Genomic DNA, 17,035 nt, shown 5'->3' with positions numbered 1-17,035 from the left:
AGACCTGGGGATGACGAGAAGCCACCACCTCCTTATCCCAGGTAAAATTGAGATCGTGGTGTGTGGCAACACAGCTCTACTCCCGAAACCACTCCTATGGCCCTGCTCCCTCGATACATCCCCCTCCTAGACCCCACAAACCCACCTCCAACACAGTCAAAAACCTTGTCTGCACAATGGACTCTGGACTAACCCTGTCCCACCAGATCAATAATGTATCCAAATACTGTCACTACCACCTCAGGCTTCTGAGACGCATCTTCCCTTAACTCACCTACCCCAACAGACTGGCTTCTATTAAGTCCGTTGTCCTGTCTAGACTGGATTATGCAAACTCCAGGTAGTTGGGTGCACTGTCCTACCAACTCAACAAACTCTAAAAAGCAGCTCCCAGAGTCGTCATTGCACTGAGAGGAAGGGACAACATCTCGCCTGCTCTCTGCACCCTTCACTGGCACCCCATTGGGAGAAGGTCCACGTTGTATGCATCACCCACCGAGCAGTGCACAAGGCCGACCTGACATACCTTCAAGAGAAGATCATGCTCTACCACCCAACATGCACCCTAAAATGAAGCACGGCCCTCCTACTAGCGATTCCAGCCTCCAACTCCGCAAGGTTTGGAGGGTCGGCCTACTCTACCTTGGCACTGCGCACCAGCAAGGCGCTCCTGTATACCTACCGCGAACCACCAGGAAGGACCCGGCCTGCTCATCGAGCCCTGAACATAACCAGGAACAGTGGCCTCCTACCGGTAAGCACAGACACTCATTCCTACCACTATTCAGAATAGAAAGCAGCTATACCCCTCGATCAATTTCGGCCTAGCTGCACACATAATCTCTTACACAGGCACCACGGCAGCCAGAACACACACTCCAACAGTGTTATGTGCTGCACACATTAGACTGATCTCTCACAACTACCGCCCTGCACCTAGCATTATAATAGAGCCACCCCAACGCAAACCACTCCGGCTGCTCACATGCCAAGTGCTACTCTACTCTCTCCACTGACCTGGACTACGGACCCCAAGGGTGTTCAGTCACCAGCGCTTTGAGATCATACCAATGGCACGTAAGGCGCTATACAAATGCACCATAACATTCTGCACTGAAACAAAAGGCTGGAAAACATACCTACATCGACCCTCAGTCCACCCATCTAGTCAACTGGCAAAATCTGAGTCAGGGCAGTAAGTAATGGCAACGCAATCACGTCTTCCTGTTTGCTTAGTATACACCTTAGAATAAACTTTGGTTATTGCATTCCATCGCTTTTTGATCATCGGATCTAAAAGCATGTATCTAATAGATGGGAATATAATTTAACTGACCTTTTAACTTGGTGAATATCTTCTGGAACATTTGACCACCACAATAACGCTTCCTACATCACTCCACTCTCCAAAGAAGCAGCTTTGTGACTTTTGGCCACAAGGTCCCATACATTATAGGGATTGAACTTTATAACGTTGGAGTATAATACTTGTGAACTGGTTTCATTCTACTTAATCACTACCTACCTTCTGTGTGTTGAATAAGGTATTGATTGCATTCCTGAAAACCTAAAGGCCACTATATGTGTTGGATAATTGAGTATTGTGTAATATCTACCTGATTATTTCATTTCTTGGTGTGTGTTTTGGGCCTATAGCATTGTTGTACTTGCCTGTCTAAATTTAATTATTGTGTGATTCACTGTGTGGACACATTGTGGACCCCACTCACTTTCTCCTGAGACTAGCCTTGACCACTCTCCACACATACCTTGATTTAGTTTTGCCTATCCTCTTCGAGGTCCCCTGATCATTAGAACTAGGGTGACCTTCTAAACTACCAGGCCAGATTCTAGAAATCCATCTCAACACATCCATTTATGTCTTTGGAGGGAAATCTGCAAGAAGAAACAGCTTTCCCAACAGTGGGCGATAGCCAGCAGAAACCCAAAGGTGTACAATGCAACTAGTTATGAGCATAATCCTTGGTTTAGTTGTATACCACTTTGGTTCTTTTAAACGATGGGAGATTGTGTCTTCCGGTTTCAAACCCAGTACTAGTCTTGCTGCTCTGATGTGGAGCAGTTGGAATCAACTTATTCCAATCTAGATAAAGACTGCTGCAGTGTTAAGGGGGTGATGATAGTAACAATCTAGCTAGGCTGTTTTCCTTAGCATGTGTAATTGAAAGTGTGATTTTCTAGTTATTGTGTTTATTACAACTAACGGGTTTCAAAACCTAATTCAGTTTAAAGGTTTTGAGAGAAAGCCAATAACACTTTGAGTTGGTTGTACTCTGCACACTTAAACTATCCTAAAATGTTTTTTTTTTTTTTGTCGTCTCCCCATAACCCCACCTAGGTACGAGAGTTAAAACGTGAAACACTGGAACGTGACTTGAGATTTGCTGGATTTATTGTTGTGTCCTGTCCACTGAAGGCGGATTCGAAATCTGTTATAAAAGAAATTATGAATGCCTCCCACTATGTAAGCACCAAGTATAGAATATCTTTCCATTTTAAAATGAGCCATTATTTGTATCGATTTAATAGGTAGATTTAAATGTGATTTTGCTCTTCCACAACATTTTTTTTCATTCACTGTACAGTAATGGTTTCTATGCCTCGTGTATTGTTTCTGGAATTTTCTATTTGTATCATACAACAATGCCAACATCTTATTTTGTATTGCGCCACAAGCAATGTTATGTCACCCTGCTTATTGCTGCCGAAAACCTACCAGCTCATACAGACCAATCCAAATAAACGTTCCTGTTTTCGGAAGGATTGACCTAAATTTGAACACTGCATACTCAATGGTATCGCCCACTTTTACCAAAATTCTTTTCCTGACTGGCCACCCTTCTCGTACGGCGGGCTGAGAGCAAGCAGGATAGGGGGGCAGAACCTAAAATGTAATGAGGCCTTTTTTGCTGCGCCTAGGATGGGCTGGTGCCAGTAAACTGTTTCTTTTTTCAGTGCACTCTACTGCACTATTGTGTTAATTTCACTGAATGATCCCATTTTGAGCACAATATACTCAAACTGGTTGCCATGTAGTTTAAAACCTGTCCTTTAACCATTGTGCTTTTGGGCTGGCTTCATGCCCTCTCGGGTATCCAGCTTGTACTCCCAGACAATTACCCTTGTGCGACGGAACTCATCAGAACCGGTCTGTACCTCTTTGAATGGTGCAGATACTCTCCATTGTTGGGCTGTGGTAAACCCCAGCCCAGATTTTTTTTTTTGAGGATCCCTGGTGCCATTCTGGGGGTCTGGCACTGGAACCAGGTGTCCGAAGAAGAGGAGGATGTACTGAAGACCAGGACGACTGCTGCTCTAGAGAATCAGCATTTCACAAGTCAGTTCATACACAAGCCCTGCACAGAAAACAATTGCCAGTCCTTTCTTCCCCTGAATGACTGTTGGGATCAACAAGTCCTGTGTCCTGATCCAGAGACCTGTTAGTTCACATTGGAAATGTCCCAAGGCCATCCAGATGGCAGCCCATCCATTGCCAAGGCCTCTCTGATGTTGGTCCCCATCCCGAGTTGGATTTTTGAACTCTGCTGATATTCAACTTATGGCCCAGGAATATCACAGCTGCTCTTTTTCACTGTGAAGATAGGCCTTCCTGGAGCCTGTTTCGTCCCGGAGCCTGTTTCTTCCCCCGTTCACTAATCTGGCTTGCTGAGCCTTTCATCCTTCGAGGTCATGCGTACCAACTTCGGTTGGGTGATATTGTTTGGAAATATGTTCTATGTAAAGAGCTTTGGTGAAAGCACTATTTAAATAACACATCATTAACACATTATCTTTAAACCCTTTCTGAGCATGTCCTCTTGTGACTTAAAGCTTCTGCCCAAACCCTCCCCCGCTTCCCTGGGAACAATGGACTTTCACATTCAGCAGTATTCTTTCGTTGGTATTGATCGTCACATTACCGTTCAGTTCTGGTTCAATCCATCAATGCTGACAACATCCATTCTTGCTCACCTCGGAGGAGGGACATCAATCCACCACCCCTAGGCGTACTTCTGCTGCTGATCAACGCTCTGCTGGGGCAGTTATAACAAGAACAATCCAAAGATGGCAGCTATGTTGCCTAGTGCACTCGGCACCCTTAAACTGTGATCCTTGCATTCTGACCAATATGATTTATCTGCATGTCTATAAACAAGTATTGCCAAATGGCATAGGAAAGGCAACCACAGCTGAATAAAATGAAATCATATTCACCAATTAGCATAGGATAAATGTAGCAGGGTGATCGTTTAACGCAATTATTGGGAGACCAGTGTAGGCAGGCGCACAACTTAAACCTTCACTTAGAACTTGACCTGCCTCTTAGCTCTACCCAAAACCCACTACACTGGGTTCAAGATCACACTGGTGTACCTCGCTATGAAATTGGTAAGGGTAGGGAAGATTCAAGAGGTTAGGGCAGGTAAGTTCCCCAAATACACCGAAGGAGAAAACGCAAGCTTCGAGTAACTAGAGTGCAAAAGGAACAGCGGACAAAGGAATGCTGGTGTACAAGCTCACTTATATTCTTTTCCGTTACACCATCAGAGTTTTGTGAGTTTTTGTAAAAAAGGGGCAAACACAAGGCACTATTTACAGATTACACTAAACCTGCATAACTAAAGAATAAAGAGCAAAACATATACTAAGTCCTTTAAAAATCTGTAAAAATATATACAGAGTCTATACAGTGCACTGTTTTAAAAACTATTTACAATGACCTTACTTGCAAGACAACCTGGCCAGGGTTGCCTCAAGGTCCTTGCTGCTGGCTGTATCTGGATGTTCATCTCCAGCGTCACACTCTCAAACGAAGGTCCTGGCAGTGGGCAGCAGCAGAATGGGGGGGGGTCCAAAGTCTTTATATGGGCTTGGTTGCATATGTCCGATGCAGCCCAGCACTCGTAGGCAACGTGGGTCCCCCCGACTGCTCACTCCACCAGGGCTACGTCTGCCAGGTGTGGCCCAGGGAGTTCAGGTGGGCCACCTGAAAGGGGGGTGGGTGGCTCTTAATTTAGATGCAGCCCCCAGAAAGGGATAAGCACATTTGGGGTGCTCCCCTGCTATGGGGAATGTCAGTCATCAAAAGTGCCCTATGTCCAGCAATGATGGGAAGCCACTTGGGTGGAGGGTGGGGGAGAGTGAGGGGTTGTTCAGCTGTGCTAACAAGCGCTAACCTGCTGGTCAGGGGAGCATCCGCATGAATGCCCAGGCTGCAGTGGTGAAATTGGTGCTGAGCAGAGCGCCTGGAACCATGTTGAATGGTTTTTCAACTGTCACCAGTGCTCCGCTCACGCTGGTGCGGGTAATGGGACCCTTGAGTGCCCACGTGCAAGGGACCCTTACTCTAGCTTTTATTTTGATTTTTTTCACCTCTCACGCCAGGGATTGGATTTTCTTTTTTTTATTTTCAGGATCCCCAGCACGGCTTCATGCGCTGGCGATCCTTGCTTTCATTCCCCCAACCTGGGGGTTACATGCCCCCTGCCTTGAACTATCCACGGCTCCGACGATAGCCTTGGCCTGGTCAATGAATGTATCCAGCCATTATTTAAGACAGGCCACTGGTTGCCACCCAGTACCAGGAATCTCGGGCTCCTGCCACAGTAGCCCTGAATTCCCTGGGACCCGCTCTAAAGGCGGGACCGATTACTGAGAGGAATGGACTGGAACCTTCCACTGTACTCCTAGCGTATCGTATATTAACTCCATAATGGGTCAACTCTCCCTCTTGGTACGATGAACAGTCAGGGCCTCGTAGGTTTTTCCCTGGACTGGGCAGAGCGCTCTGCCCCAGGTCGGGGACCCTATCTTCAGTAAAGGAATGGGTGAGTTTTCCTCTACCACGTCCAGCGTAGCAAGGGCATTCGGCAGGATCAGGAACAACCTCTGAAGGAACACTCAGGATGGGGGTTCAGATTTGCTGGGAGTGGGATCTGGTTCTGTGGGTGTTGTGAGATACATGAGGCGTTTGACCCAGGCTATTCCCGGGGGTTCCTGACTCATGTGGCCAGGGCACAGCCGTCACTATTGGATCCAGTTTTTGGGGGTGGGCCAGTGGGGGGAGGATCACTTAGGAGAACCCAGGGTTATGCTCTGCGGTATACCCCAGTGAGGCGCGGTACCATCACAGGGATGATGGTGAAGAGAACAAAGTCCCAGAAGCTTGTATAAGCTATTACCGCTCCTCTTCCCTTCCACCCATTAAATTTCCCTTACTCAAAGGTAAAGCCAACAACGCATTCGCATCTGGTAAACGTGCTAAGAACCACATCTCCCCGAATCCCTTTTTTCCTGGTTCCTATCCGAATACTCCTGGTCACTCTTCTCCTCGTTCCGGTCTGACGACTGGATCCTGACCCAACAAATTGCCAGTAGCACCACTACTAACAGAAATTTGCGATGGTGAGCAACGCCTCTTCACATCACAAGAGGCATGCCATTAACAGAACTCCCCTTTCAAAAAACATTGGTCACAGATGTGTCATTGATACGATGGGGGCGTGCGCACAAATCACCTATCAGTAAAGGGGTACTGGAGCACCTCAGAGACCAAACTGCATACCAACGTCCGAGAATTAAAGGCAATGTCGCGGGTGTCAAAAACAACGTAGAGTGTTGACGGACAACAGGACCACCATATATGGTCAAGAACACTCAACAGAAGCACAATAGCTGTAGTACTGGGCAATTGGGAAATCAAAAACGGCATGTAACTACAAGCATTTCACCTACCGGGAAAGGAGAACGAGGCTGCAGACAAACACAGCAGGGTTGGCAATCAGTCGCACGAGTGGCAACTGGCAGACAGGAAACTCCAAAAGATCTTTGCAAGGTGGGGGAACACCTACCATCAATCTATTTGCCACGTGGGAGAACACAAAATGTCCCGTATTCGCCAGCAGATACCCATACTGCCAATCGCTGGGAGACACGTTTGCGATGTCGTTGTAAGGAATCTTCGCATATGCATCCCTCCTCCCCCGCCAAACAGCTGTGTACTCTATTCAAAGCGTGTGAATCCATGAAAGATCCAATGATGGAGATGGAGTATGTTGCTTGTCTTCAACTCCTGTTCTCCAGCATTGGTATCTTGCATGGATTCACATGCGCCCACCAACCACCCCGAAGGGAGTAAGGCTACATTACGCTACCTCTCATCTCTCTGGATTTAGAATCTGAAGATGGCCTTCTGCCTGGGGCTAGATATTCAAGGTCCCATTGGTTGTGGCAGAATATACCCAAAAGGACAGTGAAGGGCTACTAAAGTGAGCCTAAAAAGCTTTATTATAACCTATAATATTAAAGTTATCATGGAATTTTCAAAGCATGTGAATCCATGAAAGATGCCAATGATGGAGAACAGGAGTTACAGGCAAGCAACCTATTCATTGTTGAGAAGGGGGGTGCAGGTAAGTACCATTGTAATTTGACCCCACACCTCCCCGTACTTCACTGTTTCCTCAGACTTCGCAGGTTGTTGGAGGGTCTCCTGAGGTATGTTTTCCTGCCTTTGGTTCCGGTCAAGGAAGCCCAGGAGCTGTGGGTACAAGAAGAGTTTGGGTTGGGTCCAATAGCTATATGCAATGCAGCAGGCACCGGTGCAGGACTCTTCCGAATCCCTGACTACATGCAGGAATGCTGGTTTCAGCGATGGTCAATGATGCAAGGCGACCGCTGTTGTCCCAATTGACGTGGTTGAAGAAACCCTCCTACCTCAGGACCCTTGACTGCTGAGACCCTGACATTTTGCAGAGAGGCTACTTGCAGGATAAGCCGAAGACCCCTGAAGTTCTGAGTCAGAAGCGTGGAACAGAGACGCTTTTACAGCAGTAGCCCAAATTGGAGTTGGCAGTCCACTGGATGGCCCATGTATGCTTCTGAAGACTCCAAACTGCAGGGCACCAGGAAGACGTCAATTATGGTAATTCTCACAACTCCAAAGAGTCTTAGAAGCAACAATGGTCTTCTAAGATCAATAGCCAGACAGGCTCCACCGAAAATGCAGCAAATGTTGGTTGCCAGGCCTTCTCCGGATTGGTCACGGGTCTTCCAAAGTCTTAACGGCTTTGCAGTATATTGGCTCCTCTTCAGATCTCTGGGGAATGGCTGCATCACTCTACTTCTAATGAAAAATCTCAAGTGAGCATAAAAACAATATGGATGATCTGCCCCTCAGGCACCCCAGCAGTGGTGAAACTCAGGCATACACTCCAGATATACAGAAACCAGTTTGTGTATTGGGATCAGCCAGTCCCAGCCCATCTTCTTGGCTTCCAACACACATGCCTTGCATTAGCCCACAGAAAACACTGCTTTCCTGGGCCAATGCATGACCTAAAAGGGTTTTCCTGATCTAGCAAGGCAGGAGGATGGGCAAAAGACAAAATGGCCAAAGTAAAAGCAAAAAAACCTCGTGGCACGGCCATGTTAGGACATTAGCCAAAGTTAGCCAAACGCGCTAAGCGAGAGAGCTAAAATAAAATACAGTAACAATAGTGAAAAAGTAACATCTGCCACCATATCGTCTTTAGGCACATTTTAAAAGTAATCAAAAAAAATCTTCAGAGTATAGTGTAGGGTGATATAAAAGTATCCCCATTGCACTGCATTGGAAGATGCTGTGTGCCTATGTGAAAGGTTACTCACAAAAGATGAGTCAAAAGAGTAAGGGAAACATAATTTCCCATTGACAGAGTGAAAGACTAGTCAGTTTCCCAATAACGAGTGAGCAAAAGGCCAGTGGAGTGAAGCTGAAGGCTTCACTTTGCTGCAAAAAGTCAGGACAAAATTCAAGAACAAAAGCACAATGTTTGGGGGTTCCATAAAATATGTAAGAAAACTTGTTCCAAAAGAAAACTTTACTAACACCATCAACATTAGTCTTATGTCCTGTTGGAGAAAGTTGGTGACTATTTGAAACTCCCCCTAATTATCTCAAATTGGTTCCTTAACTTGAACTCTTGTTGAACATTTCTTCTTAGGATATAGTTGGAATGCTTAAGTTTCTCCAGAATGGGGTCTGGCATGGATTCACATGCTCATGAATACTGCCGGTCGTTAGAATGGGACTCCTCGGAAAAAAGGAGCATTTTTGCTTTAAGAAAACTCAAAACTGCCTTTCTAGCAATAACCAATCCCTGTAGACTGGGTCATACGGCACCCATCCAATGACTATCGTCTCCCTTAGCCCCTCCAATGGCGACCATCTTCAGATATTTACTGCACGCTTATGTGCTGGGGAGTCCTCTATAGTTGAAGAAAAAGGGGAAGGTTTCTCAAGAAAACTCGAGGTACAAACAGGGGCGCAAACCAAAAGCAGCTCAATAGCTGCTAAACACAATTATATAAACAATTTGTTTCTTCTGGAGAGATTTCAACACAATGTAGTTTTAACAAAAGTATTATTATTCATAACAGTCTTATTGGTTATATCCTGTACATATCATTCATAATTAGCATGATTTTCATATTGTCAAGTTTACATACAATTAAATCAGAAAAGACGGTTATTTACAGTCAGATTCCTCAATTGTATATCAAATTCAATTGACATTGGAAAATGAAAAAATTCATTCAATTTAAATCTGTTTTAACATACAATATAAGCTGATATCTAGACAGGGAAGTGCTGTTGTGCCTTCTGTTTTATACTACGCGTTTCGGGTTATTGAAATCCTTCTTCAGGTATCAGTTGATTCTTTCTGTTACTGTGATCAGTGATCATGGTCAATATTCGCAATGGATTCTGAGTAGGATATTCCAATCCTATTAGGTTATAAAGTTTCGAATCTTATCTTCCGTGGACTCATAAAGCGTCTCCACGGTTCCTTAACATCGTCTTGAAAGGAGCAATGGTGGCTTGAGCTTAATATCGTGAGGTTTCTCCGTATTGTGAATTAAGATCTGTGCCTTCAGTTCATTCTTGTCAGGCTCAAAAGAGACTTGGACCCGGCCCATAACTGAGTTTATAAATTCCCACAGGCTGCTAACCTCCTCTGGTGTTTGTCGGCTGCCTATGAGAGCATTAGCGTGTCCTCGCGTCTATCAGACGTGCCGTGATCTATCAGACGCGAGGACACGCTAATGCTTGCAAATAAAGTATAGGGCCCACTCTAAAATGTTTGTAAAGTTTGCTGAGGTTTGGTCTGGGGGGGGGGTCAAAATTATAGGGGGGGTCCCGAAACTTCAGTTTTTCCCATAGACATAATGGGAAAAAACTTTGCTCACGCCTACAGCCAAAACCGCTGGATGGATTTTCACCAAATTTGCGGCAGGAGCAGCGGCTTGGTCCCGAAAGCGTGCTTTTGTTTATTTGGTGTAAATCCGTCCAGTATTTTATTTTTTTTTTTTTTTTTTTTTAAATGACCAAAATGTAAGGCAAAAAAATTAGTGATATCTATGTCCGCGGGGAGCGGACACACTTCCCTGTTCGTTCCGCAGACAGGACACGGATTGGCCAAGCGGCTTGCGTCATGTCCGTGGACATGTGACGTGCTCTCTGATTGGCTTGGGTGAAGCGTGAAGTGCGTCAGATTTTTGGAGACGCCCGCCATCTTGGATTCGTGTCCTGTGCCCGCGGACATCGCGGTAAAACATATTAAAAAAAACACAACATTGCACTCGTCAAACAATCTTTGGGGAGGTGAGGGGTAATGAGGATGGGATGGAATATGGCTGCAAGAAGCAAAAAAAGGTGGTAAGTAAAAAACATCCGAACACGAAGAAAGCACGTAGCGGTGAAGACCACGCTCACGCATAGAAGAGTTCACGTGGTAAAGGGCACGCGCACAACTACTTCACCTGCCCTTGACATATACTTGTAACGCTCGCCTGAACTCTGCGGGGACTTTCTGGACCTCCAACTGACTTCTACCTTCCTGGGAGCTAACACAGAATTTCTGTGGAGAAAATAACAATATTCCCTTCCTTAGTTTTCTTCTTAAATAGGAATAACAAACTTGTAACTACAGGACCAGCAAAGGCTCACCTTGGTATTTAATATGTTGAGCTCTCCATCCTGTTCATACAGGGGCGCAAGTCCTGAAGATGGGACACAGGAGAATGTTTCTTTTTATTTTATTATTTGGAATAGGGGAAGAGGCTACTAGGCTCAATATTGGCGAGCAATATTCACTGGGAATAGGAATGTTCAAAATGAAGGTTACCCCTATCCTAATATAACCTAAAAAGGGAAAGGTTTGCTGTGGTGTGAGGCATGTGTGACAATGCAGACTGGAGAGCAGTGATGAACTATTATCTCTGACCAGAACACACCTTCAGGGCAAACTCCACAATCTGGCAAGAACCCGCTAATGACAGCGTAATACCATAGAATGCGTAAGGTAGCCTAATAACAATTATACACAATTCGAAGTATTTGATAAGGCAACAAAACGAAGCAAATACATTCATATATCACTAGGAGTACTTGCGTGAGAGAAGCAGCAAACTGCCTGTGAGGTGAGAAGACCGCTATGACAGGACTCCAAACTATGGACTGCGACTGAAGCGGAGCAAACAGGCTGTGAGGTGAGGAGACCGCAATGACAGGACTCCAAACTACGGACTGTGACAGAAGCGGAGGCGGCTGCACAGGGAATACAGGAAAGGAACTGAGAACTAGTAATTAGTTACTAACGGATCTACGGTAAATGTCTGTGGACAAGGAATATTTTAACTGTGACAGAAATCGGAGGTACGCGGCGAGCGTTCCATCTGTACTCAGACGAACGACGCGAAGCGTGAGTCTCCTGATGGGCGGGGCTTAAATAGCCGGCAATGACAACAACTAGACCCGCTAGCTAACTTACTCGGAGGCACCACCTAGCGGCCATTAAGGAAACCCCAACCATTAACATGAGGGAATTAGAATCAATTAACCAGCTAAGGCAACATGAATTCCCATATGAACCTGTATCTCCTAGGACTAAAATGGGAACTTAACCTGTGGTCATGACAGTACTGCCCCAGTCAAAACATGCAGACACTTTCTTTTTCCAACTCACACGCGCGCCTCATCCGAACACTGACACGCGTTGAAGAAAACACGCAGAAATGATGACCGTGCAAAGGAATTAACAGAAATCCCGTAGCAGTGAAGACCGACCACGCGCGCTGTAGATAGCACGTATCTGCAAAGAACGCACACACACGCATTGTAGAAAACACGTAGCTGCGAAGAGCATGCACACGCGCTCTGGAAAACGTAGCTGCAAAGACTGCGCACACGCGTTGAATGAAGCCCGGATCGGTTTATCTTTTTCAAACTCGTACGCACGCTCTTAACAGATGAATCCGAGCTCACACGCGCCTCATCCCAACACGCGTTGAAGAAAAACATGCAGAAATGATGACCGCGCACATGCATTAACGGAAAACACGTAGCATTGAAAACTGCGCACGCTGTGAATAACACGTAGCTGTTAAGACCGCGCACACGTGTTAAAGGAAGCACATAGCGGTGTAGACCATGCTCATGCGTAGAAGAGTTCATGTTGCAAAGCGCACGCGCATAGGAGATTTCACGCAGCAGAGAAGTCTGTGCACACGCGTTGGAAGAAACACGTATCGGTGAAGACCGCAGCAGAGTTAGTGACACGAGCAAACATAAACCGCACATGCGCGCAACTACTTCACCCGCTCTTGGCAAAGTTTGGTGGGATTCTGTCAAGAGGGGCAAAACTAGAGGTTGGGTGAGGGGGGTCCCAAAATTATGTAAAAGCTTATAAATGATGTGCCATTTGACGAATCTACACTTAATTTGGGAAACTGATAATACCTATAGATATAAATGATTTTGGAAGTTTGATGGGATTTTGTCAAGAGGGGCAAAATTAGAGGGGGGGGGGTCCCAAAATATTGTAAAGGCTTATTAATGTGGTGCCATTTCACAAATCTACACAAAGGTGTGCAAAAAGATTATAGCTCTAGATATAAATGTTTTTGTAAAGTCTGAATGGATTTTGTCAAGTGGGGGCTAGGTTATATGCCGATTGTTTGTGCATATATTTGACAATTTTGAAAAAATAAAACATGGGTGGATTTCCAGCAAACTTGTGTAAGGAGCATTGAGAAGGACCTGAAAGCATGGTTTTGCAAATGTGCCCGTGTTTTGTTTATTGACCAGCGTCAAAATGTAGATACAAAATATAGTGATATACCTTTGGGTACTGAGGTGTAGCCTGTGGCCATAGGCAGTGGCCACATTGTCCGGGTCATATAATAAGGTAATGATCTGGACAATTTGGCTACTGGCCATGACCATGAGGGACAAAACAAGGGGTTAAAGTGGCCATGTCCTCGTGGGACTGGCTTTGTGGTAAATCTATTCCAAATTGGTATAGATTTCAAAGGGAAGTAAAATGTGCTTGTGGTGATGTGGTCGTAGTTCTTTTTGCCTTCTGTAGGCTGCCATGGAAAGCGAAGAGGGGCCCTGTATGGAGCCCTGCCTTCCCTTTCCATGGTGGGCATCTTGGTAAAGTAATTTAATTCCTACACCGGGACGCTGCAGGTGGGAAGAAAAACGTTTTTTATTTTTTTAAGTACCCCGGGTTCCTGCTTTGGTAACCTAGGGTGCTAATGGCCTTCATCCATTTAAAGGGGCGTTATGGTTAAGTTACAGTAATAAAAACCTATGAAATTTAGTAAAAAAAACTTTGTTAAAGGGGCGTTATGGTTCCAAGTAAAAACCGAAAAACCCATGAAATTTGCCATTTATGGTAAGCTAAGCAACCATAACTCGCGCCACCACCGTGCACTGCTAAGACTAACACCCAGGACATCAAAGATGCTATTACAAATGTCATTGATGACATCACTGATGACATCAGATCTGCATTTACCTTTCATGAAAAGTCTGTATAAGGGATTCTTATTGTAATGTTAATAAAGTGTCAAGGATCATTGGAATAAATATCATGAGATACGTAGTGCATTAAGTAATGCATTAATCCAAATAGCATTGTATTATGAAGGGTTTTCCAATATACTAAGGTACACATGTAGTAACATAGGCATAGTGTTTAGCAGACATGAAGATGCAATATTAATAATCTTATGTTAAATACTAAAATTATAAATGCTTTCTTATTAGTCTTGCATACTGTGAAACATTAGTCTAATCAAACCCACTTACTACATTATTGTGTTACTGCACACAAAACACAGACAACACATACAAATAGAGCATATACAGGGAAAGTGAAGTAAACAAAAAAAAAGCAGTATTACCCGACAATCTTCATAACCTAACTGATTATCTTCATGCACAGAAATGATTGCTCTGCTTCAAAGCTACTACTTCCCTATGTATAACTATCACATATTGTGACTAGACCCTAAGGAAAGTAGTGTAATTGCAATGTGTACAAATATGATCATATCCAGGGAAAGTACAGTAATAAAAAAACAGAACTATAAGACATTGTTGATAACCTTACTAATCACCTTCATACATGGAAAGCATTGCTGTCTTCCAAGTCTGTGTTTTCCCCTTTGTATATGTTTCATATGCTTTGAGTTGACCCTAAGTGAATTACTGTAAGAACATATTTGAAGTACAAGTCTACAAATATAGTACTTTGTACTATATTAGTGCATTTTTAGTTCCTGATTGTTACTGGCCTAGATATATCAGTAAAGGAAAAAAGCGTGAGCCAGGCATGTGATGTCGTCAGTGATGTATGTGATAGTCTTAGCAGTGCACGGTGGTGGCGCGAGTTATGGTTGCTTAGCTTACCATAACTGGCGAATTTCAGGGGGTTTTCGGATTTACTTGGAACCATAACGTCCCTTTAACAAAGTTTTTTTACTATATATATATATGTGTATATATATATAATTTCTGAGGCTTGTGGAATCTGCTTAGATCACATGCTGTGCATAGGCCGACATCTAGTGGAAGCTGCAGAGTATTAGTTTGTTTTTCGAAATTCGAAAAGGGGCGTCGAACTAGGGCGTGCCAGTAATACTATCCCTAGTGTGACTGTACCCATGACCCTCACACGTGTAGGACCGTCAGATTGTTTTTTTTCCACCATACTTGTCAGAAGCATAGTTGCGGAGTTCCCTGGCTTTCAGCCATTTTTCATAAATTAACCTAAAAAATCCCTGTTCCTCAAATCCCCCGTCGAGACTCTGGAGAGTGAACAGCCGTCGAGACTGCACGACAGACTTTGGGCCTCGGAAGGCCTCGGCCCTTCATGTAGGGAGAGTGGGGGGTGGACATACTCGCACTCGTTTATTTTCCTGCATACACTCGCCCGCTACCATATATTAACATATGGAGAGTACTCCTTTTAAATTCTGCCCCAAGTGCAACCGTAAGTTCCCTTGGGTAGATAAGCGTAACACCTGTAATCTGTCTTCCTAGGGACCACCCCGAAGCAAATTGCAGCGCGTGCAAGCTCTTCAAAGCTAAAACACTTAAGGACCGCTCCACCAAACGTTGGGCCCACTACGCCAGGCAGCTCAAGGACATGGACGCTGTGGGTTCCTTCATTGATGGCACCAACGTCGCCGTATCGGACGGCGAGGGCACAGGCGTGTCGTTAGGCACCCAAGCGCAAGGCCCCGAACTCGGATGACTGTCCGGCGGGGCAGTTATGGGGACTACACCCAGCGGCAAGAGCGCTACCCACACACCTTCATCTAACCCCATCCGAGACTCGACACGTGTGTCGAGTGATCGGCAGAAAAAGGCACAGAGAGAGCAGTCTGCAGAATCGGTGTCCCCTGGGCGCTCCAGATCACGGTCGCCTCATGACGCACAGTAACCGCCTACGATTGCTAAGAGTGCCACGTTACCTAAGGTCAAAGAGGTATGGTCGTCAGAAGACTAATCCGACCTCTACCCCCAAGCAGCACGTTCAAAGTCGACTCCGACAGTTTGTTCTACGTCTGCCTCCGAGTCTCGACGTCACTCCTCTAAAACTCCAGAACCTCGTGAACCCACCTCCGAATCTCGACGCCAGGCGTCGAAAGATTTTGGGGAAGCCAAAGAGTCAGGGAAACATGCCTCTACACATGGGAAAGGGGAGAAACAACAGAGCAAAGCTTCTGAACACCAGGCTCAGAAGGAGAAACATAAATGTTCTGGGGACTCCTCTAGCATCCTCTGAAGCTCCCCCAGACAAGGAGAGCAAAAAGATATATGGGCTAGGAAGGAAAGTGGCTTCCACTTCCCTTACCAGGCAAGAATTGCTAATACCACCACTCTGCTGGCAAGTTAAAACTGTCACCAATGGGAACAGGTAGCTGCCCTCATTGCCTCCGCACCTGAACCTCTAAAGGGCCAGTTGGCCCAGATTGCGTCAGAAGGGAGATTGGTGTTGGGATGCATTCTCAAGGCGACTTTTGACGCAGCAGACAATGCAGGCTGGCTCATCGCAGAGAGCACAGTCATCAAGAGACGCGCTTGGCTGAGGCAGTTGGGGTTTAAACCCGAGACCCAAGCCACACTCGACATGCCGGTGGAACCAAATGTCTTGATTGGGAAAGCGGTGGAGGAGGCACTCAAAACAGCCAAGGACGAATATGATACCCTAAAGTCCTTTGGACAACTAACTAATAAACCCACAAACCAACGAGGGAATAATTTTCGTCGCTCTTGTGGCCAAAATTCCCAGAGAGGGTCTAATTACTTTCAAGGGCAAGGAGCATCGTGGGGAGGCAACCAACAGGCTTCACAGGGTTTTGCCAGAGGTCAAAAGAGGGGCCCTGGTAGGGAGAGAGGCAGCCCAGGTAGAGGCGCTACACCCACCCCAACAAATAGTGACATTCCGCTTTGGGTCCCTTCCCATGCATCCTCAGTAGGAGGGTGCATTTCCACCTTCACGCACGCATGGGAAGGCATCACTTCGGACAGATGGGTGCTGTCCAGTGTCCGCGGGATACTGTATTGAACTGTTGGAATGCCCCGCAACCATCCTCCAAGACAGAAAATACACTCCTTGGAGCACCAAAGAATCTTCGGAGATCTTCATTCTTCTTGCAAAGGGCGCGATAGAACTCG

The 17,035-nt window shown here is 45.6% G+C and overlaps 1 protein-coding gene across 1 annotated transcript in view; it reads left to right on the top strand.

Moving 5' to 3' along the window:
- ATP13A1 (ATPase 13A1) overlaps window positions 1-17,035 on the top strand; it is a 547,512-nt gene that overhangs the window by 207,200 nt on the left and 323,277 nt on the right. Inside the window, exon 16 of the mRNA XM_069604021.1 lies at window positions 2,360-2,485. Coding sequence (XP_069460122.1) covers window positions 2,360-2,485 — 126 coding nt within the window. The remainder of the gene's footprint in view (window positions 1-2,359; window positions 2,486-17,035) is intronic.

This window comes from Ambystoma mexicanum, chromosome 3q (assembly GCF_040938575.1).
Source record: "Ambystoma mexicanum isolate Mex_15411 chromosome 3q, UKY_AmexF1_1, whole genome shotgun sequence".
In the NCBI taxonomy this organism is placed as follows: Eukaryota; Metazoa; Chordata; class Amphibia; order Caudata; family Ambystomatidae; genus Ambystoma; species Ambystoma mexicanum.
The sequence above is the reverse complement of the archived record's forward strand: the minus strand, read 5'-3'. Positions and strand labels throughout refer to the sequence as shown.